The 24,838-nt window shown below is 36.9% G+C and overlaps 2 protein-coding genes across 3 annotated transcripts in view; one reads left to right on the plus strand and one right to left on the minus strand.

The window, feature by feature from the left end:
* Nucleotides 1-7,835, plus strand: part of USH2A (usherin) — an 816,496-nt gene extending 808,661 nt beyond the window's left edge. Inside the window, exon 72 of the mRNA XM_036853226.1 lies at nt 6,914-7,835. The gene's annotated coding sequence lies outside the window, so the exon portion shown is untranslated. The remainder of the gene's footprint in view (nt 1-6,913) is intronic.
* KCTD3 (potassium channel tetramerization domain containing 3) overlaps nt 1-24,838 on the minus strand; it is a 63,363-nt gene that overhangs the window by 3,096 nt on the left and 35,429 nt on the right. For both annotated transcript variants that reach the window (XM_036853250.1, XM_036853239.1), the window contains exons 10-15: nt 24,213-24,328; nt 15,462-15,549; nt 15,212-15,328; nt 13,144-13,314; nt 9,063-9,218; nt 3,642-3,738 (exon numbers count right to left, since the gene is read on the minus strand). In XM_036853250.1, the coding sequence (XP_036709145.1) occupies nt 3,642-3,738; nt 9,063-9,218; nt 13,144-13,314; nt 15,212-15,328; nt 15,462-15,549; nt 24,213-24,328 (745 nt within the window). The remainder of the gene's footprint in view (nt 1-3,641; nt 3,739-9,062; nt 9,219-13,143; nt 13,315-15,211; nt 15,329-15,461; nt 15,550-24,212; nt 24,329-24,838) is intronic.

A 24,838-nucleotide genomic window follows, 5' to 3' on the forward strand; every position in this document is an offset into this window, starting at 1 on the left:
TCCAATATATTAATACTCAACTTTTTCAAAGCATTTTTATAGCTATCTTCATTGATTTTTTTAATAAAAGATAAAAGAACCTGACAAAGAACAATTATCCACATTTGACAAATGAGGAGACCAAGAAATAATGTCAGTAAATGATGTCCCAAAGCCATAGAAGGGTTAACAGAATTGTACTTGATTGAAACATTTATCCCAGCCTACTTCAAAACAAAGTTGAGGAGGCTTATTTAAAAAAAAAAAAATTATTAACAATTAGTGCCAGGCAAATGCAAGGTCCGAAAATAAAGGAGGAAGAGGAAATACAACTCATATTAATGTGAGAAACATAGGAACAGAATATGAAGCTTAGCTGAGCTTCCTAGCAGGCAGGGAAAAAGATGGTGGGGGGTAAGGGGGGAGTTAATTCCTGCAATGCCCACATATAGCAAGTGACAGAGCCCATCCTGGTCTCATTCCCAATCTCAAGGCAAAAGCTTTTAGTATTTCACCACTGAGTATGAGGTTTGCTACAATTACTTTTGCAGATATTATTTATCAGATTAATGAATTTGCCCTTTATTAAGTGCTAGGATTCTTTTTTAAAAATCATAAATGGTTGCTGAACTGTCAAATGTTTTTTCTGTGTTTATCAAGATCACTTTACTATTTTTGTTAATGTAGTTAATTATTTTTCAATAATATCTGTGAATTGACAAAATATTTTTAAAAATCTAGATTCCTGTTTCTGTTTAAAACTACAATCAGCCCTCCATGATGTGGAACCCACAGACACAGAGGGCTGACTGTACTACACCAGTTTATATGAGGGACTTACTTAAGTATCAGGGGATTGTGGTATCCACCTGCAGGGGGGGGAAGTCCTGGATAAAGATGTCTCACTGTAAATAATAATTAAGAAAACAGTTGGACGAGTACTGGGGGATTGTGGTATCCACCTGCAGGGGGGGAAGTCCTGGATAAAGATGTCTCACTGTAAATAATAATTAAGAAAACAGTTGGACAGCCCCATGCAAATCAATGATGGTAAAACACACCCTCACATCATACACAAAAATAAACTCAAAATGGCTTAAAGACTTAAAAATAAGACATGATACCATCACATTCCTAGAAGAGAACATAGGCTAAGCATTCTCTAGCATAATTCGTACCAGTGTTTTCTGAGGTCAGTCTCCCAAGGCAATAGAAATAAAAGCAAAAATAAATAAATGGGATCTAATCAAACTTACAAGCTTTAGTACAACAAAGGAAACCATAAGCAAAATGAAAACACAACCTACAGACTGGGAGAAAACATTTGCAAATGATGCAACCAACAAGGGCTTAATTTCCAAAATATACAAACAGCTCATACAACTTAATACAAAAAGACAACCCAATCAAAAAATGGGCAGAAGACCAAAAAGGGAACCCTCCTACACTGTTGGCGGGAATGTAAATTGGTACAGCCACTATGGAGAACAGTATGGAGGTTCCTTAAACTAAAAACAGAGTTGCCATATGATCCAGCAATCCTATTCCTGGGCAAGTATCTAGACAAAACTCTAATTCGAAAAGATACACACACCTCTATTTCACAGCATCACTATTCACAATAGCCAAGACATGGAAACAACCTAAATGTCCATCAACAGCTGAATGGATAAAGAAGATACCTGTATACAATGGAATACTACTCAGCCATAAAAAAAGAATGAAATAATGCCATTTGTACCAACATGGATGGACTTAGAGATTATCATACTAAGTGAAGTCAGTCAAAGACAAATATCATATATCACTTTTATGTGGAATCTAAAATATGACACAAATGAACTTATTTATGAACTAGAAATAGACTCACAGACATAGAGAACAGACTTGTGGTTGCCAAGGGAGAGGAGGGATGGATTGGGAGTCTGGGATTAGCAGATGCAAACGATTATATATAGGATGGATAAACAAGGTCCCACTGTATAGCACAGGGAACTATATTCAGTATCCTGTGACAAACCATAGTGGAAAAGAATATGTGTGTGTGTGTATATATATATATATAAAACCAAATCACATTGCTGTACAGCAGAAATAAATATATTGTAAATCAACCATACTTCAATAAAATTAAAAAAACAAAACAAGCCTAAGTGCATGAAAACAAACATATGAATATGATTTGGCTCTTTTAATTTTTAATTTTTCCTATGGGATAGATTCCTTAGAATTACTTCTTTAAAAGTTTTTACAAGCTTTTTTCCCTGCCTACTTATAAAGCCCTTTCATTTTATTTCTATTAAGAACCTGAACTGTCTTTAAACAAAAAGCTTTGCTTCACATTAGCTTCATAAGGGGCTGATTTCCTATTTAATATTACAAAGTAATTTGTACAATTAGTTTTTTTTTTGGAGGGGAGGGGAATAAAGCCTAAGGGCCTGGATTTTAAATGAGAGAAAAAAACATTTCCAACCTGGTTCCTTGGCTTATTATCTTTACAACTATAGCTTTTCCTCTGGAATCATAAACTTAAAAACTATAAAACTTGTTTTATCATGCAGAAATTGTAGTTGATTACAACACTCTGCTATTGTTTGAAGTGACAGAACAATACTTAGGGAACAACACTGGAGAGGACATGAGCACTGAAGAATATGAAAGACTACATTGTTAGAGAATGCTGTTATAACAGCAGCTTTAAACCATTTGGCAGCTTCTTCACCTAACACGTACACCAACACTAAAGCACAGTGACGCATTTCTCCAGATAAAAATTTGGCCTCTAACTACATTGTAGGTTCCTAATACATTTTCTTAAAAAAAAAAAAAAAAGTTTAGAACACAAAAATCATTTTCTGGAATCAATTCATTTAACAATCGCTGATGACTACATGCGATGAACTTTGATGGAAAGAAAATTTATCATCTCAAAGACTTTATCATTAAAATATTAAGAAATTAGCAATCACATGCTGAAGAAAGGATAATAGAGAAATTATTTAAAATATCACTAGCATTAGTAACATTAATATAAAAATTTGTAACCTACTTAATAACTACTAATAGGAATTTTACTTTTTTCACTTTCTCGACATGCAAAAAATTTTGCTTTTAAAGAGGAGAAATGTTACAGAGCAATATGTTTGAGGCTGTAAATAATAATTTTAAGAGAAGTAAAATTTTAGTCAAATGGAAAAGAGGAAACTAACTCCTATTGAGCATCAATTATAGTCAGGGACTATGCAAGGTATTTTGCATATTTTCACTCAGTGAAATCTTGGCAAGGTAGTTAAAGTTTAAAAGAAACTGAGGCTCACAGAAACAAAGTAAGTTAAGTTGAATTTACATAGCTAGTAAGAGGAAGTGCCAGAATTAGAATTTAACTTGTCTACCATCCAATTCACTGTGTATCTGTTCTACTATCATATCACTAGTCCTTCCTAAATGTCCACAGCATTAGTGAAAATCATAAGTAGATTCTAGAGAATAAGCACTAAGTATACTGTCTTAATTTTAAGTTGAAACAACCACAAGCTAAACAATAGACTTCTCTCTCAAAGATCTGTTTCTGATACCACTCTTTTATCAGTGTCAAATGACTTAACATGTTTTGCAAGACAAATGTGACTTCTGAATATAATATCTTTACAGTAAAGTGTTACCTCTTCCCAGTAGATGAGAGTCTTACAAACAATTTGTTAGTGATGGGAACAACTTTCTGGATAAACACCTGTTGATCATCTCGCTCTCCAAAAGGCCCTTGGGTCAGAAAACAAAATGTCAAAAGTTAAGTAAAATTTAACTGGTTTCATTTTTAAAAAGGAACATTAATTTTGAAAAAAAAAAAGAATTCTTCATGCCTGTCAATGTGGCATTGCATTCCATGTCAAAATCAGACACAAAATGCAACACTACAAGTAGTTCATCTTGCATCAGAAATTTTTTAAAAAAATAAACTCAAAATGGATTAGAGACCTAAATGTAAGACCGGACACTATAAAACTCTTAGAGGAAAACATAGGAAGAACACTCTTTGACATAAATCACAGCAAGATCTTTTTTGATCCACCCCCTAGAGTAATGAAAATTAAAAAAAAAATAAACAAGTGGGATCTAATGAAACAAAAGCTTTTGCACAGCAAAGGAAACTACAAACAAGACGAAAAGACAACCCTCAGAATGGGAGAAAACATTTGCAAATGAATCAATGGACAAAGGATTAATCTCCAAAATATATAAACAGCTCATGCAGCTCAATATTAAAAAAAAAAAAAAAACCCAATCCAAAAATGGGAAGAACACCTAAATAGACATTTCTCCAAAGAAGACATACAGATGGCCAAGAAGCCCAGGAAAAGCTGCTCAACATCACTAATTATTAGATAAATGTAAATCAAAACAATGAGGTATCACCTCACACCAGTTAGAATGGGGATCATCAGAAAATCTACAAACAACAAATGCTGGAGAGGGTGTGGAGAAAAGGGAACCCTCTTGCACTGTTGGTGGGAATGTAAACTGATACAGCCACTATGGAGAACAGTATGGAGGTTCCTTATAAAACTAAAAATAGAACTACCATATGAGCCAGCAATCCCACTACTGGGCATATACCCTGAGAAAACCATAATTCAAGAAAAGTCATGTACCACAATGTTCACTGCAGCACTATTTACAATAGCGAGGACATGGAAACAACCTAAGTGTCCATCGACAGATGAATGGATAAAGAAGATGTGGCACATATACACAATGGAATATTACTCAGCCATAAAAAGAAACGAAATTGAGTTATTTGTAGTGAGGTGGATGGACCTAGAGTCTGTCATACAGAGTGAAGTAAGTCATAAAGAGAAAAACAAATACCGTATGCTAACACATATATATGGAATCTAAAAAACAAAAAAAAATGGTTATGAAGAACCCAGGGGCAGGATAGGAATAAAGACGCAGACCTACTACAGAATGGACTTAAGGACATGGGGAGGGGGAAGGGTAAGATGGGACAAAGTGAGAGAGTGGCATGGACATATATACACTACCAAATGTAAAATAGATAGCTAGTGGGAAGCAGCCGCATAGCACAGGGAGATCAGCTCGGTGCTTTGTGACCACCTAGAGGGGTGGGATAGGGAGGGTGGGAGGGAGGGAGACGCAAGAGGGAAGAGATATGGGGATATATGTATATGTATAGCTGATTCACTTTGTTATAAAGCAGAAACTAACAAACCACTGTAAAGCAATAATACTCCAATAAAGATGTTAAAAAAAAAAACAACTGCTGTATAAAAAAAAAATTCAAAAAAATATATATATAACATTTCAAAATTATATTTTATGCACTAAGGCTGTAAAAACTGAAGGGAATAATTTGCTTGAGGCTATACATTAAGAGTACTAGAAGGAGACCTGTTAAAATATAAGCTCTACACTTACTATCTTTCAGAGTATGCTCAGTTTCTTATCACTTCAAGAAAGGGATGTATAAATGAAGTTACTTTATGTATTGATGTCACTTTTTTTGAAAACTTAACATGCAAAATCTTAAAAAATAAAGTACAACTTCATTAAATAGAATTTAATTTATCAGACCCTGTTGTACCCTTCAAGGATTTCAATCTAAAAGGTAAATTCAATTATTTTTACTTTATTGTACTTGGCAAGGTAGGAAAATGGCTCACATGTTTTAGAAAGAATGTGAACAATATAAAGTGTTTTTATGCAAAACTTACACATAAAATTTAGTAATTCTTTTCCCACGATACTCCATAGCTAAATATCAATTCATCATTCACAGAAAGTATGTGATGTACAACACATTTTTTAAAGATAGTATATCCCAAGTTATCTTATGTGAATCATACCTAATTAATAAACAGAATAACGCTCTTATTAGTTAGCAAATATTTATGCTTACTATGTACCACAGTACACGCTTTACAAATCACTCATTTTAATCATCATAACAACCACATAAAGGATGCACTATTATCATCTCCATTTTACAAACGAGAAAAGTAAGGCACCAACAGGTTAGTTAACCAAAGATCTCTTAGGTTCTACTTGATGCAACTGGAATCCAAACACAAGCTGTCTGGCTTTCACTAAGCTATGCAGTTGCCCAATTCCTGCACAACTCTCTGAAGTCTAATTCTATTGAAATGAAAAGACAGTCCTCACTCAATAACCCATAAACAAAGTCAAAATATTGATGACGGGTGAAATAACTAGGAAAGAGGATTACGGGACTATATCTTCGCTCCCCCTCAAACTTTATTACTGATGTGAGATTCTCACATAACTTCATACCTTAAGTAATTATCCATACCACCCCTCTCATAGTTTCCCCAACACTTTTGCCCAAATTAGCACCTTTCCTTCAGAGAACACAAAAAAATATCCTTACATCTCTGTTATCTTTAATGGGGGAGAAAGGAAGAGGACTCAAAAATATGACCTTTGAATGTCCTCGCCTTCTAACTAGCTCCATTTCTTCTTTCTTTCACAGTTGTTTCCAGTACTGTTTCTGTTTCTGTTGTTTCCAGTTGTTTCTGTTACTCCATTACCCTTTACCATCTAGACTCCACCCCTACCACCCCCACTGACACTGGACTTTCTATTCTGTTCCACTAGTCTATATGTCTACCTCTTAGGATATTTTTTTAAAACAAAACTATGAACAGAAAAGAAAAAACATCTCCCTGGCCCTTTTAAACATTTTACACGACTGTCTTAAGTAATTTACAGGGCTGCTTCTAAATATCTTTTATTCACATTACACATGTGCTCCCTGATCTGACACCTGCCTATCTACCTAGTCTCATGTCCTACGATTCTCAGCTACATACCAACAATTAATGATGTTCTTGACATTTGCCAAACCTGCCAGGTTCTATTGGCCTCTATCCTTTTAACATGCTGTTTTCCCTTCCAGGAATGTCCCTGTCCTAGAACCTTCCACACCTTCACATCTCAGTTCAAATTCCTACCATCACCCCCCGCCGCCTCTCTCAGTTCAAACAATAAGACCTCTGTGAAGTGCTCTGCCTGAACATCGGTTTCTGTCAAAGTTAAGTGGGGATATCTACCTCATGAAATTGTCAAAAAGATGAAATGTGAGTGTATGTTACACCACCTAGCACACAGACTAGCACTCTCTCCTGGGGGCTTTCCATCCTATGCACTTGAGCAGTGTGCAAAATACAATCGTTTGCTTTTTATTCCCACCGCTCACTATAGTGTAAGCTGATGTTCACTGCAATTTTTTAGATTTCTAATGCCTGCAGCAAAAGTACTCAATATCTGTTGATGCTACACCTTTAACTTACACAATGTTATATGTCAATTGTATCTCAATAAAGCTGGAAAAAAAATTGTTGTCGAAATAAAACTTTCAGTGCCTATCATCACACTGGGAACTGGGATCACACAGCAATTGATAAAAGTGACAACACTGAGCAGTTCTCTTTCTAAAAATACTAAGACTGTGGTACTGCAATTCTCTTCAGAAGCTTACATGTTTTAAAGGTAACTATTTTGAAATCTTTACTGTGGGAGCAAATATCCCGATGGACATACATTTAGTAGTTTCATACATTACAATTCTGATGCACTCCTTGTTTTCCATCAGTGCTATAATTTCTGCTTATACAAGACGATCTACAAGGTGCATTAGTTCTTCCAAATGGATCCTTCAGGAAAATGATCTATCTCCATGAAGACTCTTTGTGTGTATGTGTGGTGTAGGGAGAAATTGATTTGTTATAACTAACTAACTTTATATATACCCTTTGCTGAAATCAGTAGAGACATCCTACACTGTTTCCTAATGGATGCCATCAAAACCACTCTCAGTATGTAAGAACACCAGCCCTTTTCCAGCTTCAAAGCTATTTTCAGGTTAATTATTAGCAATGAAGGAAAAAAGTATTTCAAGTTTCAAATGTGTACAGCCATCATGGCTTTTAATTATAAACAAAAGTGGTTAGCATTTGGAGATAATATCACTTAAATTAGGAAATGCTAGTAAGATAAAAAATGTGGTCTCAACTTTTATTTATTTATTTATTTATGGCTGTGTTGGGTCTTCATTGCTGTGCGCAGGCTTCCTCTAGTTGCGGCGAGTGGGGGCTACTCTTCGTTGTGGTGTGCAGGCTTCTCATTGCGGTGGCTTCTGTTGTGGCAGAGCACAGGCTCTAGGCCTGTGGGCTTCAGTAGTTGTGGCACGTGGGCTCAGTAGTTGTGGCTCGCAGGTTCTAGAGCACAGGCTCAGTAGTTATGGTGCACGGGCTTAGCTGCTCCGCGGCATGTGGGATCTTCCCGGAACAGGGCTCGAACCCATGTCCCCTGCATTGGCAGGCAGATTCTTAACCACTGCGCCACCACGGAAGTCCTCAACTTTTTAAACAATGAAAAATGATGCTATAATACAGATTTTCCTCAACTTATGATGGGGTTATGTCCTGATAAATTACTCCTAAATTGAAAATATCCTAAGTCAAAAATGCATTTAGTACACCTAAGCTACCAAACATCATAGCTTAGCCTAGCCTACCTTAAGTGTGCTCAGAACACTCACATTAGCCTACAGTTGGGCAAAATCATCTAATACAGAGTCCATTTTATAATAAAGTATTGAATATCTCATGTAATTTACTGAATACTGAAAGTGAAAAAGAGAATGGCTATGTGGGTACAGACTGATTCTAAGCACATCACTCGTTCACCCTTGTGGTCACGCGGCTGACTGGGAACTTTGGCCTGCTGCTGCTGCCCGACATCACAAGAGAATATGGTACCACATATCCCTAGCCCGGGAAAAGTTCAAAATTCAAAATTCAAAGTACTGTTTCTATTAAATGTGTATCACTTTTGTACCTTCATAAAGTCAAAAAACTTGTATATTTTGTGACTTTATAGAACTTAATCAGAAAAACACTAAACTTCTGTTTTAAATGAGTTTCAAAGTGAAAATGAAAAATTTATATTTAAAACTCCTTTTTAGGTTTCTACTACAGATAATATACTTCTTCGGCATTGCCTACACAGTACTTGAAAATGTCCCCCCGAAAGATCTAGCCCACCTATGTCATTTCCAGAGGAATAGCTTCCATGGCTTTCTGTCTCCTCCAGGGACAGTATCTTGAACGATGCTAGAGGAGTAGAACCCGGCTGCGTAGAGATCATTCCTCTGAATCGTGTTACCGTCCATGTCCGGACATGATTATTATCTGCACAGACTAGGAGAGAAAGAGAGCATACAACAGTTGTTAAATATAGATTATGAGAGCACCAACAAAATCACTTTTATACACATATTTTAACTTTTTTCACTATAATTTACAGTAAACATATCATAGCACATTTTGAGTGGCAAACAGATGACTTACCTTAAAATTACACTTAATTTGTACCTAGCCAACAAAAATGAGATAATTGAGTATGGTTTACCTTGCTGCAAATATAAGGTATATAAGTAAAATCTATGGATCCTCATGAAAGTAGCCTGTAGGGTATGAATTTAGAGAAGGCTAAAAAAAAAAAAAGTGTATGTAAGAGAGAAGATGCTGAATATTTTTCTGTTCTGTGGCTAAACTCCATTGTAAACAAGTTGCCTAGTTTATTTTTTCCAACCATATAAATTGTTTCTGCTTACGCTACTCCAATACTAAACAACCAAGATCAGGAGCTACTGAGAATTTACTGGCACAAATAACATTTGTCAAAATCTTATAGGAACCAGTTATTTATTGCTCATTCACAGTTACATCAAGAAAAATTAAGATTTCAATACTAAAGCTGAGAATTATTTTTATATGAGTCTGCATTTAAGAAACATATTCCAATTAGCTGTATTTTTTCACAGTAATATTAAGTGGGTATATATTGAGATTATCTCCTAACAAGTAATCTATTTCTGTTGTTTTTTCTGTCTGAATAGATACTCTGCTAAAAAATATAAACCAAAAAAATGATATCATTAATGCAAGAACTGTACGTTTGTGGCATGCCTTAATAAAAAATGTATTAATTTGCCATTTATTACGAACTCATCAGTATCTACTAGGAAAGTATCCAAAATTTCTTATATGCACACAACATTTCCTACTGGATAAAATGTCACAGTTGCATATTTTAAACAAAACTTTAGAAATTTAATTTTGGCAAACAGCAATAAGAATAAGAAGTGTACATACGTTACTTATACAACAAAATTCTCAATTCTCAGGATGCCAGTTTTCTGGTGAAAAAGGAGACATTTACTTCTAGGCTAGTGAATCAGCGTCATGGGAAATAATTTCCTAATTTCATTATTAAGCTTACTAGGATTCAGAAAAATAACAAATACTTCTATCTGACTCAAAAATGCAATTATGGATTGGGATTGACATATATACACTAATATGTATAAAGTAGATAATAAGAACCTGCTTTATAAAAAATAAAATTCAAAAAAAATGCAATTATGCAATTTTGTTAGTATTAATCATTATCTAACATTTCAAACCTACATGAAATACTTGTGTTAAAATGCAAATTTAACTATGTAGTTCTTTGACATCACATCCAACAATAACATCATTACCGTCAAAATAATAACTGCTACTGAGTATGGCATTGTCATATAAACATCAAAACAATCTTGCAAAGAAATAGTCTATTTTCTCACAGGACCAAATTACCTCACTTTATACAACATTTATTCATAAGGACTATGCTAAGTGCTGAGAATAGGGTGGAGAACAGAAGTTTCTGCTACTGTAGAAACTTATTCTAGAAGAGGGAAAGAGATGATAAATAAGAAACAAAGTGATAGGTCTGTGAAGAAAACAAATCAAGATACTGATAGCAGAAAGTGTCTGTTAGAGAGAGGGCTGGCTAAGGAGGGTGGCCAAGGAGGCCTCACTGAGGAGGTATTTGAAATGGGACCTGAATGTCAAGGAGAGACAGCGAAACAAACATCTAAGAAAGAGCATCTCAAATGAAAAGAACAAGTGCAAACGTTCTAAGGCAATTTTAAGAAATAGAAAAGCCAATGAGCTAGGGTATCATGAGCAATAAGAAAAGTGACATGGGAGGCATGGAGAAGTGATTTGAAAGGTGAGCAGGACCCAGAACAGGAAGAGCCATATTAATTTGTTTATTCTATATACAGTAAGAAGCCCCTGGAAATCAGATCTGCTTTGCATTTCTTTCTTTTTCTATTTTTTAATAAATTTATTTATTTTATTTATTTATTTTTGGCTGTGTTGGGTCTTGCTCGCTGCACGCAGGCTTTCTCTAGTTGCGGTGAGCAGGGGCTACTCTTTGTTGTGGTGTGCGGGCTTTTCATTGCAGTGGCTTCTCTTGTTGCAGAGTATGGGCTCTAGGCACACAGGCTTCAGTAGTTGTGGCTCGCGGGCTCTAGAGCGCAGGCTCAGTAGCTGTGGCACACACGGGCTTAGTTGCTCCCCAGCATGTGGGATTTTTCTGGACCAGGGCTCGAACCCGTGTCCCCCTGCATTGGCAGGCGGATTCTTAACCACTGCACCACCAGGGAAGTCCTGGTTTGCATTTCTAAAGATATTTCTGGCTGCTGTGTGGAACATGTACCATAGAGAGCCAAGACAGAAACAGGGAAAGAATGGAGTAACCTAGGGGAGAAATGCTGATTTGAGCTAAGGGGCTGGCAGCAATGGACACAAAGTGAAGTAATCAGACTTGTGATGTATGTTGAAGCAAAGAAACAGGACTTACTGATGTATTATACATATGCGGAGGGCGGGGGGTGGGGTGGGCGGGTGCAGTGAGAAAAAGGGAAGAATCAAGTGTGATTCCTAGATTTTCAGTTTGGGTAAATGAGTAGTGATACTGTGTACTAAGATGGCTTTTGAGACAGAAATCAAAAGTACTATTTTATCTAGGTTAATTTAGAGATGCCTATTAAACATACAACCAAATACTAAGGAGAAGCACTGGATATACAAGTTTGGAACTCTGTGGATGGTCACAGGTGAAGGGAAAGTCTGGGAGTCACTGGCATGTAGATAATAATCTTCAAATCACCAGGGAAAGTACAGACAAAGAATGGAAAATCTAGAAAGAGATCCGAGGCAATCCAATACTTAGTAACTGGGCAAAAGAGGAGGAACCAGCCATACAGAGTGAGAAAGACTCCTCAGTGAGGCAGATATTAGATGAGTACTGCTCCATGAAAGATTAAAAAAGAGACTGTTTCAGAAAGGCATAATTACATCCAAAACAATGAGACATTCAATAAAAGCATATTCATCCATCCATCCATTCATATATGGACAAGGTATTTCAGCTCCGTTTGGTGTTTAATTAGTGAAAGATGCATCACCTTTTTATATTAGGTAGTCTTCATATAAACAAAGTTGATATATGAAAATGATGTTTATAAAAATTTAAGTTAGGCAGGAACTGATCTACAAAAGATTTAATGCAAGATTGTTTTAAAAAAGCAAACTACTGATACACCTGACAATTCTTTTTCATAAACTCTTTCAGAAATCATCTACCATAGACAATGAATCTCACGATGGAATTTTACTTTGTGATCATTTTATTTTGTGTCAGGCTAATTTTGCTTGAAAATCTGTAACTAATTTTTTAAGTATCAAATTAGTATCTAAATGTTAGAAAAATCTATGACTATGAAGAACAACAAACACAAAAATGTTATTTTCTTCACATCTCTTTACACATTTTACTAATTTTTAACATTAGTAGTCGATGTTAGTTAGACTACTAACATTCTACTAGCTTTAGCATTAAACCTTAAGACAATACAACCAAATTTATATTAAATTCATACTTGAAAAATTTCTCTAATAAAAAATTCTTCAACAGGATTATGATAAATATTCTGAAGTAAAATATGCCATAAGAACAAAATATTAAAATAGAGAGTAAATAAAAGATATGATGCCTTCTAAATTTATTTATACTACAACCAGACAATATCAAAGAAACCTTAGAAGACAATCATAGTATTTCTTCAGTTATTAAACTTTTCTACCACTTTCTCTGGTATGTTTTTCTTACATAAAACACTAATTTTATAGTCTTTTAATTTGTAGGAGTCTAAAAAATAACACCCAAGGCAAGGTTTTACATTACATGAGGTAGACCTCCTTACCAGTACTAATAAAATCACTTTACCTGACACAAGATGCTTCTCTGATAGCATGATTTTTGTGACGGGACTTCGGTGAACTGTGAAGGTCTGAAAAAGCTGAGGGCCTGACCCAACCGTCTCTGGGTGCTGCACAATTACTCGTACTGCTCCAGAGCTCGTACCATAGGCAATCTCAATCCAGTTACCACTGACACCTAACCAAAATCAAAAATTGAAAGGTGATATAATAGAAGACAATAAAAAGAAAGCTGCCCTTGCAAAGTGTTCCCTGTGATAGAAGAGGCAGAGCTGGATTCAGCACTTGTATCAGCCCCAAATCCAGCTCAGCAAAGAAATCTTAAGACTTCTCTGACCATCTCAAATTCATTCTTTCCTTTACAAATCTTTTCCTAACACTCACTCCAATATAGAATTGTTCACTCTCTCCCTTGTACTATGTATTAGGTTCTATCAGAGCAACTGTAACACCTCAATTCTCTATTTCCATGTCTATCTACCTCTACTCTTTATTGATAAGAGACTGAATCATACTCATTTTTAAATCTATATCACCTTACAGAGTGCCTGAGACATAGTAGGTACTCATTAAATGTTTAAAGAATAAATCTGACATGCTAAGAACACCACTGACACAACATAGTATTCCTAAAGCAATACTCCATATTACTTCTAGCCTCGAATGACCATCTGTTTTACTTCTGCCACAATATTGAATCTTCTCTTTGAATAATCAAGTAATCCATGTACTATTCAACAGTTTCAAAACTGTTAACTATGGAAAAATATACTCATTACGTTGCTTACATCACACTTACCTATGCTGTTCTCTTCTAATTATATAAAACTAGCTCATGATGTCAGGTTCATCTGTGGCTTTTTTTTCAAACAAGTGCCCAGATTCCATCATATATTTAAGACAGAATGGAGTTCAGTGACCTACATTCCTTAAAAGCTTCACAGAGAACCTCTTAGCTTTGATAGCTGTTCTTTCTGATTCACCTGAAAATACTGGAATCGAAGGAGAAAGGGCATGCTATGGAAAACACTTCTCAAAACTTAAAAGGCAACTCCATTCTTGTGTCTTAAAAGAAGACACTGCCACCACAAAAGAAGTTTTATTCTCCCTTTTTAATTAGACTTGGGGGGGGGGTGGGGAGGAGGGGAGCATATCTCATTCTAGAGCAGGGGTCAGCAAACTTTCTATAAAAAGCAAATAGTTTAAACTTTGCATGCCACACTGTCTCTGTGACAACCACTCAACTCTGTCACAGCCAAAGACAATACATAAAACTATTAATAAAAAGAGCATGGTTTGCTGACCTCTGTTCTGGGGCAACATAGTTTAAATCCTACAATTTCAATCAAAATCATCTGTGCACACCAGACTCTTTCTTTCTTTCATACCCAAGATAATGATTTATTACAATGCATTCAATGAAATGATTATACAAGTAACATATTCAAACTATTAATATTACTAGCCACATGTAAATATTTCCTAGAATTCCTTTCATTACAGATAAATTTTGAATTTCCAATTTATGTTTATCTTTCACTCTAGAATATAAAAATTCTTAATAATTTACAGAGCTAGTTTGTTAATTTCATTGCAATGGCCTTTGAAAAAGCAGTAAGTTATGGATACTGAGGTTTTCCAAAACTTAAATTTAAAATTTCCCAGAGAAATAAGCTCATTTTCCAATAGAGATTAAAAGTCTAAAAGCTTCTGTTGTTGTTATTGTTGTGAAAAAAAATAATAAAGCTCTTAATTTCAAAATGAAATCAGCTGTCATAGGAAGGTAAATGTGCAGGTAAGTGTTAAAAATAATTTTAGTTATTATTATTATAGTAGGGCTTAACAATACAATTCAGAAGAGGAAAAGTTCTAACTTCCCACCTCAGATTATGTTTATTGGTCACGTCTGACTTCAGTATAAAACCAAACATAAACTTTAGACTAAAAGAGATGAAATCCTCAGCACTGCGGTTCACCAAAACAAAGGGCCAGATTAGTGTTAGAATAAACCAACGAATAAACATACATTCTCAAAAGAACTGCGACCATTTATAATAATTTTGCTAGGCACTAACTTGTTTTGGGTGTGAGGTAAACACTCAGAGCAGTAATAGCATCATTTGAAGGATCATGATAAAGTTCAGTTACAAGAAGGTCGTTATCCTTCATTCGCAAAGGGAACTTCTGCATATCTAAAAAATAAAAAAAATTAAATAGCATTAAAATAAATAGTGAATCTATTTAAAACTAAAAAAGGTAATATTTTCTTGTTCTCATTTAAAAAATCATACTAAATAGGACCATACAAAGTGTCTGACCACTTACCTATATAATATATTGATCCATTGTTACATCCCAGTAGAAGGAACGACCCAGCAGTGTCATAACTAGTTATAGGAACAACGTCTTGAACCTGATGTAGTGAGAATATTGTTAGGTGTCAGTTATTAATTACAATCTATATTTTCTGCTCAATTTCCTCAAATTTTTGAGTCTTTTAATAAAAAGGATACTAATATCCGATTTAAGTAGGGCTTAGAAAATACTTTCTTTACATACACACACACCCCTCCAAGGGGAACTCTGACCTTTTAAAGCTTTTTTAAAAAATTTTTATTTCCAACAGCAGCACTTTCCTTTCAGAATTTACTCATCTCCTTTTTCTGCACATGACTGTGAGGTCACAGCACACTTTAGGACTGGAAAACCAAGTCTGACCAGGCCCCTTTCTCCCTTCTCTCTCTCATAGAAGAGATGAAATGACCTGCCCAGAATCAGAACTAGAAAACAGATCAACTGACTTCCAGATAGCACTCGCTCCCTTGGTAATTCATTACCATTTCTTTGAAAAGGTAGCCTTCTCTACTTTCATATTCCCCACTAAATACTTCACCTCAATTTCCTAGGAAATAGCCAGACAAACAAGTTCTCAAATGCTTTTATTTTTTCAAGTACTAGAATAAAAAAATCAGTTTTCCAAGCAAATCAGTCTAGTTACAAATTAATGAATGCCTATGTGTGTGCTAAGAGAAAAGCAAAGGGCATGATTTTTACTATAAAACAAAACGAAAAACAAACAAAAAGTGTTATTGTACTGGCGATGAGATCAAACTGAATCATCCCTATGTACAGACAGGCCAGACATGCATGTGAAAGTTTACACACAACATTTAAATGAAACACTTTTTATGTACCACATATTACCCAGGTGAATAAGTACTGGAATGGATAAGGGATGTGAAATATCACTTTTGCTCTGCAGAAGCTTAGAAACTTGTGGGCAAGAAAGACAAATAAAGACAATTACAATGTGATAGGCACTAAAATAGGGTGTGCAATACAATCATAGAAGAGGGAGGAAGGATTCCCACCTCAACCCCAGTCCAGGGAGAAGCACAAAGATCAAGGAAAAGTTCAAAAAGAAAGTAAAGCTTGAAAACTAAAAAACTAACTAGGAGTTAGGTAGAGAAAGGGAAAAGCACACTTCTGACAGAACAGCAAATATAGCAAAAGAGTCTAACTAAAAACACAAATTTAAAAACAGCTAAAACTTGGAAATAATGATTCCAGAAGCTGTTCATGTCCATGACCCTAATTTCTGTGTGTACCTTCTGGTGTCATGCATGGTTATAAGTTACACTAGAAATATATCTGCAAAGACTCAATGACCACCCCCAACCCCAGGTCAGGTTTCTGTCTCAACAGAGCCAACAAGTTTTGTAGCAGGTAAACACCGACAACTTCTCAGTGATATGAGTAAAGATGTCTGAAAAATGGAGGGAAGGCTGCTTCACTGACCAATTTTCTTAAACCAAGTGCATCGTTTTAGCTCCAGCGCTCCAGGAAGAGCTTCAGTTCTACCCAGAATCTTCACAGTCAGAGGCCGGGGATAGGTAAGGCCATGAGATTCCTCTCCCTCTGGACCCATTTTTCACTGAAAGAGCAGCAGCACCCTGGAGCTTTCCCAGGCATGTCCAAGACAGATATCTGACCTTCGGTTCTCTGGGAGGAGGGGCTCCAGGATTAGAGCCTTCCTACCTCTTTTCCTGCAACCCCTGAGCATGTCCTGCTTTTCTCCTCATGTCTACTCCTCAGTACAAGGAGAACAGGGAAAGCAGAGGATAAGTAAAGTTAGGTTACAGAGGAGTTGGTACTAAGTTCTTCTCTCCCAGCATAAGCAAGGAGCCAGCCATTTCAAGGCCTCCTCTTCTTTACCCCAACAGCTTCATGTCAGGAACCTGAGACACCATACTGATTAGTATAGTTGGTTCAGTCATGGTGGTCACAAACCTAAGGTGGAAGTGGGTTTTCTCTCCTAATGTTGCATGCAGTGATCATCATTAACTCCTATGTAAAAATTTAAATGCTTTACATTTTGAAAATCATTCTATCTTCCCAAGCAATACAAGGTCCCTAGAATCCTTTAACCACAATCTCTACCTGGATGATGATCTTTTTTTTTTAACATCAGTATGTTTTAACCCTCACCCATTACTTTTTAAAGACTTATTTAGATTCACCAACACATCTACAAATTCGTTGGCTACTCACGTTTATTGTATTCCACTACTTCCTCTTCTAAGTATAAATAACCTTATCAAAGGGCATTTCTATAGAGGTCCTTCCACTGAAGGTTGTAAGTGACAAACTTTGTACTATCTGAAAACATCTCTCATTCATGTTTGAATGATAGTTTTGCTGGATGTTAAATCCTAAGTTGAAAGTTATTTCCCCAACTAACTTGAGAAGAGCCTATTGTCTTCTGGATTCTACTGCTGGTGATGAAGACCCTGTTTTAAGTCTAACTACAGTGTACCTGTCATTACTCTGCGGACACCTTTATGATACTTTTATCTTCTATTATTGGTTGGCCAAAAGGTTCGTTCAGGTTTTTCCGTAAGAGCCTATGGAAAAACCCTAACGAACTTTTTTGCCAACCCAACACATCACCATGTGTGTAAGTGTGAATCTGATTTTATTTAGCCTTGATGTATTTCTTTAATCAGTAGAGTCACGTCTTTCTTCAGTTCTCCAAAATTGTTAGCAATTATCTTTTCTAAATTGCCCCATCTCCACTGTTCCTTTCTGAAAGTGATTTTCTCATTTCTTTTCATATTTTCTCTCACTCTTTCTGCTTCAGTGTGAATGATTTTTTTCAAATGTGTCTGTCAATTCATTGTCTGTTTAGCTGTTCTTCTATTTAACACATTAAGTAAGAGTTTTGTTTTGTGTTTAATTTTCAATGGCCTTTAAATTTCTAATCTTTCATTTTGCTTCTTTTCTGACTGGTCCTATTCCTTCATTATAGTCTAGTCCTTCTTCTATATCATTAAATAACTTCAGAAATTTATTCTACATTAGTTGTCTAATTGTTCAATTATTTTCAGCTTTGGGGCACATTTGTACTCTAACTACTAACATTTGATGAGTCTGCTAACATTTGATGACTTTCCCTCATTTGCTTTCATGTTTTATGTGTAGTTTACAAATTTGGGGAGGTTATGGGCTCACTTTCAGTAGAAAATATTTCTTCTGCAGAGTCCTGTGTGCCATATCTTGTGAAAGTTCAGTTTCATGTCCACATCTGGAAATGCAAATGGCCTAGACCAGCTTTTTACATTAATTTCTCAAATTGGAGTTCCCATACTTACCTTTGTGTTTTCAATTCACACATTTGTACTCCTAATTTGATTATTTTGGTCTCAATTTCTCATTGATGGTTTTCCCCTGCACCACCTCTCCCCAATCCAAGACACTAAACACAGGTCAAGCTTTCTTGTTCCAAAATTGTTAAGCAAAATTTTCCCATTCTTCTTCTCAGGGACTGAGGCAGATCTTTAAAGCTTCAGCTTTTTGCAGGAGGCTGGTTTACACTGTCCCATGAAGCCACGCCTCCTATTCCTGGTAGAACCCCAGACCCCAGAGCCTTTACTCTGATACGTGACATGCAAATATGTATAAACAAACAAACAAATAAATGTAATTCAATACTTGATATAGATACAATATATGCTGTTTTAATATTTTTACCCAATATTTCTGTATGTCAGCTGATTTAGCTATGTTACTGTAAATCCTAAGTAAGCAAATATAACATACTCAGGGTAGTGGTCAGTACATAATGGACACCAAAATGTCAAGTCTTCTTACCAATAATTGATCTAATTCAGCTACGTTACTGTAAATCCCAAGTAAGAAATACAACGTACTTGGGATAGCGTTCAGGACATAATAAGACACCCAAATGTCAGTCCTCTCCAATGAATTCTGGGCCTAAGATTCCAATGCCCACCTTATTCTTGTTCCTAACTTGCAGGGGTTCATAAACCTATTACAAAAACAAAAAACAAAAAAGTAAATCCCACCAAACCCTACTTGTGACATCAGTGCTACAAGTGCATCAGAGCACAAAAGAAGAGAAGCTACATCAAATAAGCCTCCCTAGTTCTTGTCCAGCACAGCCCATAAGACCACAGAAAGTCACTTTGACTCCTTGTTCCCACAGCCAGTATTTCCTCCTCAAGCTCGTCCTCCACTGTTCATTTAGAGGCCAGGCTGTGGCTCAGATGCTGACCCCGGCTGAAGATCTCTCGTCTTTCAGAATGAACACAGACAGAGCTCTCGGATCCTTTAGGAATCAGAATACACAATGACTTTCCAGGACTAACTTCCAACACTGTCTCTCTGTTTTGATATGAGGATGAAACATGTATAATCTATGTTTCCAATATACATCTAAATTTAAACTTGAACAACTTGGGAAATAATGCCTAAAGTTACTATTCTGCCACGTAACTCAGCCTAGGCCATGTATTTGAAACACTAATTCCTTATTACTAATCTTCTGAAGTCTAATGAAGAGGAATTAAACAAGAAAAAGAAGAAAACACTGAAACTTTCCTTCTAAGAAATAATTTTCTTTTTTCTTACCCAAATCAGATACAATACTCTTATAAAATTTTCATTAACATTTTATTGAACCTGTCCTAATAAGAAACTGCTACACCAAAATATCACAACGGCTTTTAGGCTCAAAAATGCTTGCTCTCTTGCTCTCAGGCTCGTTTGTCTGACTCAAATACCTCAAATCAATCTCGACTATACAGCGAGAGTCGTCACAAACTACCCTAGTTGTCCTGCGTACCTTCCATGTCACTCACGGGCAGAACTGTTGCCAAAGGCCAGATGAGAACCCGCTCATCCAGTGCCACAGAAGCCAGCCCCAGGTCAGAACCGTCTGCTGAGGTCTGCAGATCAGACACTGAGATTTCATTACATCCTAGCTCTGCACTGCACTACCAAAAAAAGAAATCATCTATCTGGGCTAAGAGTTATAAGGCTTGTTTGCTGCATGAATGCTCAACTCACCCCAGGTCTTCCTGAAATGTAATAACAAACCTACTTTGTCAGCTATGGTTTTCAACTCATGCCTATACCAAACAAGAAGCAACAGGTTATACATATAGGACTAAAAGCTTAAGGAGAAGTATCCACTTTGAGGATGCTAGTATAGTTTTTGGGATCTCAAAATATGAGAACTTTTATATGCAGTTGTGACATTAGTAAAAAAACAAAGAAGGTAATAAAGAAACATGTTCCTTTAGAAACCTAAATGCACCTTCGGAGTTTTATGGCACAGATAGCACAGCTTCTCAGAGCCACTAAAAGCTCACTTGACATAATTAGCCAAGTAACTTACCTGAGAGCAGATCTTCCATAAATCATTAAAATCCACATTCCTCTTTACAGAAATATCACCAGCTGAAGAATCCCTCTGATCGACTTCCCTCCACCTCAACTTTAGATCAACCTACATCAGTCCTTCCCCACATTCCTTGGCCCATCACTTTTATGGTAACAACCTTTATCATGCCTTTTCTGTGCCTATACGGAAGGTTCACTCTTGGCTAGTATCTTTTTTCTACAAACATGACTTCCATGTCTCCATCTAGAATGAAATTTAACTTTCTCTGATTGGAATCTCTTTCATCGGAAGTCATTCATTCTCTCACCATTTTCCCAGCATCTCAGGCGCGGCCATAAGATCTTAAGAATGTCCCTCCACAAGCTCGGCCCAATCATGACATTCAATTACCCTATCTCTGCCCAGACTGCAGCTTCCAGATCAACACACCACTTTTGCTGAGGAGCTGGGCGCCTGGATCAGTTAGCTCTTTGTCCCATTCTCCATTACTGTTCTGGCACCTAAATGTTCACCCTGATGACCCTTACAGTTCTCTGACCACTGTTTCAACTACTTTCATCTTTAAGTCAGTTCAACACATGATTTAAATGGCTCCATCACTGAGAACTGCTCCAACTCCAAAACCTTAACTCCAGTCTTTGACCACAACAATTCCCACTCCTTAGAAGTCATCAACCTGCTTTCACTTCCCTCTAGCCCCTTGAATCCCTGCATCCTCCTCTGCTTACCTGGCACTCCTTCACTTCTTGATCTTACAGTTTCAATTACTTTGCCACTTTATGTTTTCTCATCCCTTTGTGTGTCATACCCATTTTATTACATCTCCAAGCCTGAATCAGGCCGACACTGTTTTCTTTTCTCTTGCTTCTGTTCCCAGTACTGAGTATTAAGGAAGAAACTCACATAACTGTACCAGCCAGGTCCATTATAAAGATTTATAATCTCGGCAATCCTTGAAACACACTTCCAATGTCCTTCTCCTCCACAGTACGCCTTCCTCACTCTTCCATCGCAGAGAAAGAAGTCTCTCTACTCAGTTGGGGCAACCCCTCCAGCTGTGTTCTAGACCCCATTTGCTTCCATGGCACCAGCAACCATCTCTGTTCTTTCAACCTTCAAATGCTTTCTCTGTCAACTCCCCTCTCTGACTAACAAGCATGCTCAAACTTCTCCCATCCTAGAGAAGAAGTAAAATAAAGCACTGAACATCTTTTCCTCCATCTAGCCTTGATCCTTATCACTTTGTTCCTCTGCTGTCCTTCACCACCAGACTTCTTGAAAGACACTCTGAATTTGCTAACTCTAATCTCTGATCTTTTAATTCCTTAGTTCCTGCAATCTGCCCCCCCAATCAAAACCTAATTAACTTATTAATACATCTGCAAATGATATCCTACTAACAGAACCAATGTCATAACTCAATCGCATCATATGTGTCACTTTGGCTCTTGGTTTCCTATCTTGTTGCCTTAAAAGCTAATGTTCCTCAGGACTTTAACTTTGGCTTTTCTTTTGCTGCAGATATCCCCTCAATGGAAAATCTTACCAATTTCCATTTTCAATTACCAAGTATTATGATTTCCAAATACTTTTTTCTAGCCCTTTTCTTCTTCCCTAAATTCCAAGGGGTGCTTCCAACTATATAGTGAGCTCCTGTATATGGATACCCACAGGAATCTCAAAGTAAACATATTTAGTCATTCTAATTATTCCTCACACTATCTACCAGCATATATGATTCTCCTCCTCCGTCCCCTATCAATGTAAAATACTACCAGCCACTCAACTATCAGAACTAGAAACCCATCTCTCTCTCCTTTAATTTTTCTCCATCTAATCAGATACCAATCCTTATTGTTTTAGGAAGGCTTATGAAATGTTTTCCAGATAGCCTCATCTTTGCCGTCTACGCATTTTAGGTGAATCTCTGCCTCTTTTGCTGGATTACTTCCCTGATCTCCAGTCCACTTTTCATGTTAGCTAGCACTGTTATCTTTCTAAAACATGGATCTGGTCAAGTCACTCTCTGCTTAAAGTCCTTTAATTTTCCCCCTCTCCTTCAGAATCAGGCAATAACCTTTTTAGTCTTATCTCCTTCCTGTTCCTCTCAAGTACTTGAAAGCATTTAGCTTGCTATCTTTTCCTTGAACAGGCTATGTATTTTCACACAGAACTGTGCTCCCACTCAGGAGATGAAGTTGCCTGGACTACTATTCCCAAGGCATGAAACTTAAAACCTTTCAAGGAAACAAAGAAATGTCAAACCAGTTTAAAAACCCACTCATTTTCCAAAGTGACTTAAAATTCTTTAAAATGTAGTCAAACTTGTATTCAGAAACAAATTTACCAGTAGATATATTCAATATTCTATACAGTAAGTCCCCTACATACGAACCTTCAACTTGCAAACTTTCAAAGATGCAAACGTGCGTTCGCATGTCCAATCACGTAAGTTAGTTCACATGTCTGGCGTGCACCGTCATGTGCATGCATCCTCTACAAGTGGTTGTGCTTTTGTGTACTTTACTGTACAGTACTGTACAGAGTACAGTAGTACAGTATCTTTATTTCAAGCCCAGAATATCTGGAAGCAAGCGTAAAGGCAGCGGTGATGTAGCTGGTACTGCTAAGAAGAGATTCAAGACACAGGAAATGGCAAGGGGATCTTATTTGAGGAGGCACTGTTAGTTTCTGAGGCACAGGACCCGAAAGTAGAACAGCACACCAAAGCTGCAGCAGCCATTCAGAATGCATCCAGTGCTACCGTGTCATCTATGAGGAGAAAAAAAGAGCTACTGCCCAGACATCACTGGATCATTTTTTCAAGAGGGTAGATAGAATTGAATCCAGAAAGGAACCCGAACCTGTGCCGTCAAGGTCAGGCGTGAGTGAAATTGCAGCTTGCCCTCCGTCTCCTATTGCTGACGATCCTTCAGCTCTGCCATCTCCCACCTCCTCTCCCTCCTCCTGTCAGTAACTCTTCTTGCCTGTTCACTCAATGCCAGTCCCCGTATGCCAGCTGTTGTACTGTACTACTGTACTTTTCAAGGTACTGTACTGTAAGATTAAAAATGTTGTCTTTATTTTTTGTTTGTTTTTTATGTATTATTTGTGTGAAAAGTATTATAAACCTATTACAGTACAGTGTTATATAGCAGATTGTGTTAGTTGGGTACCTAGGCTAACTTTTTTGGACTTACAAACAAATTGGACTTACAAACACGCTCTTGGAACTGAACTTGTTCATATGTAGGGGACTTACTGTATAATCAAAACAGAAACAATATGAATTCCACAATAAAGCAGATGCATAATCAGCATGAGTTTCAGAAATAATTTCATTTCTGCAATATGCATTAGTTAAAACCAACCTGCCAGTGCTGGGTGACAGCATTCCACACTCCCACTTTCCCTGTATGACTCGTGGCCACCAACTGGTTACCAATGAAGAAGAGAGCGTCTACAGGAACACCAAGGCTGAACACTCCTTAAATGATAATAAAAAATAGAGGTTAATCAGTCACCATCTTTCGAATTAATCAAAACCCAGATTAAAATCATCTTTTAAAGGCATCTCATTTCTACAAATTATGTTCCAGACACTTTGGGAACCAGAAATAAGAAACTTGTAAGCTCTTAAGCGGCAGATAAAAGTCTACCCCGAGTATGGGGCTTCCCTGGTGGCGCAGTGGTTGAGAATCTGCCTGCCAATGCAGGGGACACGGGTTCGAGCCCTGGTCTGGGAAGATCCCACATGCCGCAGAGCAACTAGGCCCGTGAGCCACAGTTACTGAGCCTGCGCGTCTGGAGCCTGTGCTCCGCAACAAGAGAGGCCGCGATAATGAGAGGCCCACGCACCACGATGAAGAGTGGCCCCCGCTTGCCACAACTAGAGAAAGCCCTCGCACAGAAACGAAGACCCAACACAGCCATAAATAAATAAATTAATTAAATAAATAAACCCAAAAGTTAAAAAAAAAAAAAAAAGTCTACCCCA

Source organism: Balaenoptera musculus, chromosome 1, assembly GCF_009873245.2.
Source record: "Balaenoptera musculus isolate JJ_BM4_2016_0621 chromosome 1, mBalMus1.pri.v3, whole genome shotgun sequence".
Classification (NCBI taxonomy): Eukaryota; Metazoa; Chordata; class Mammalia; order Artiodactyla; family Balaenopteridae; genus Balaenoptera; species Balaenoptera musculus.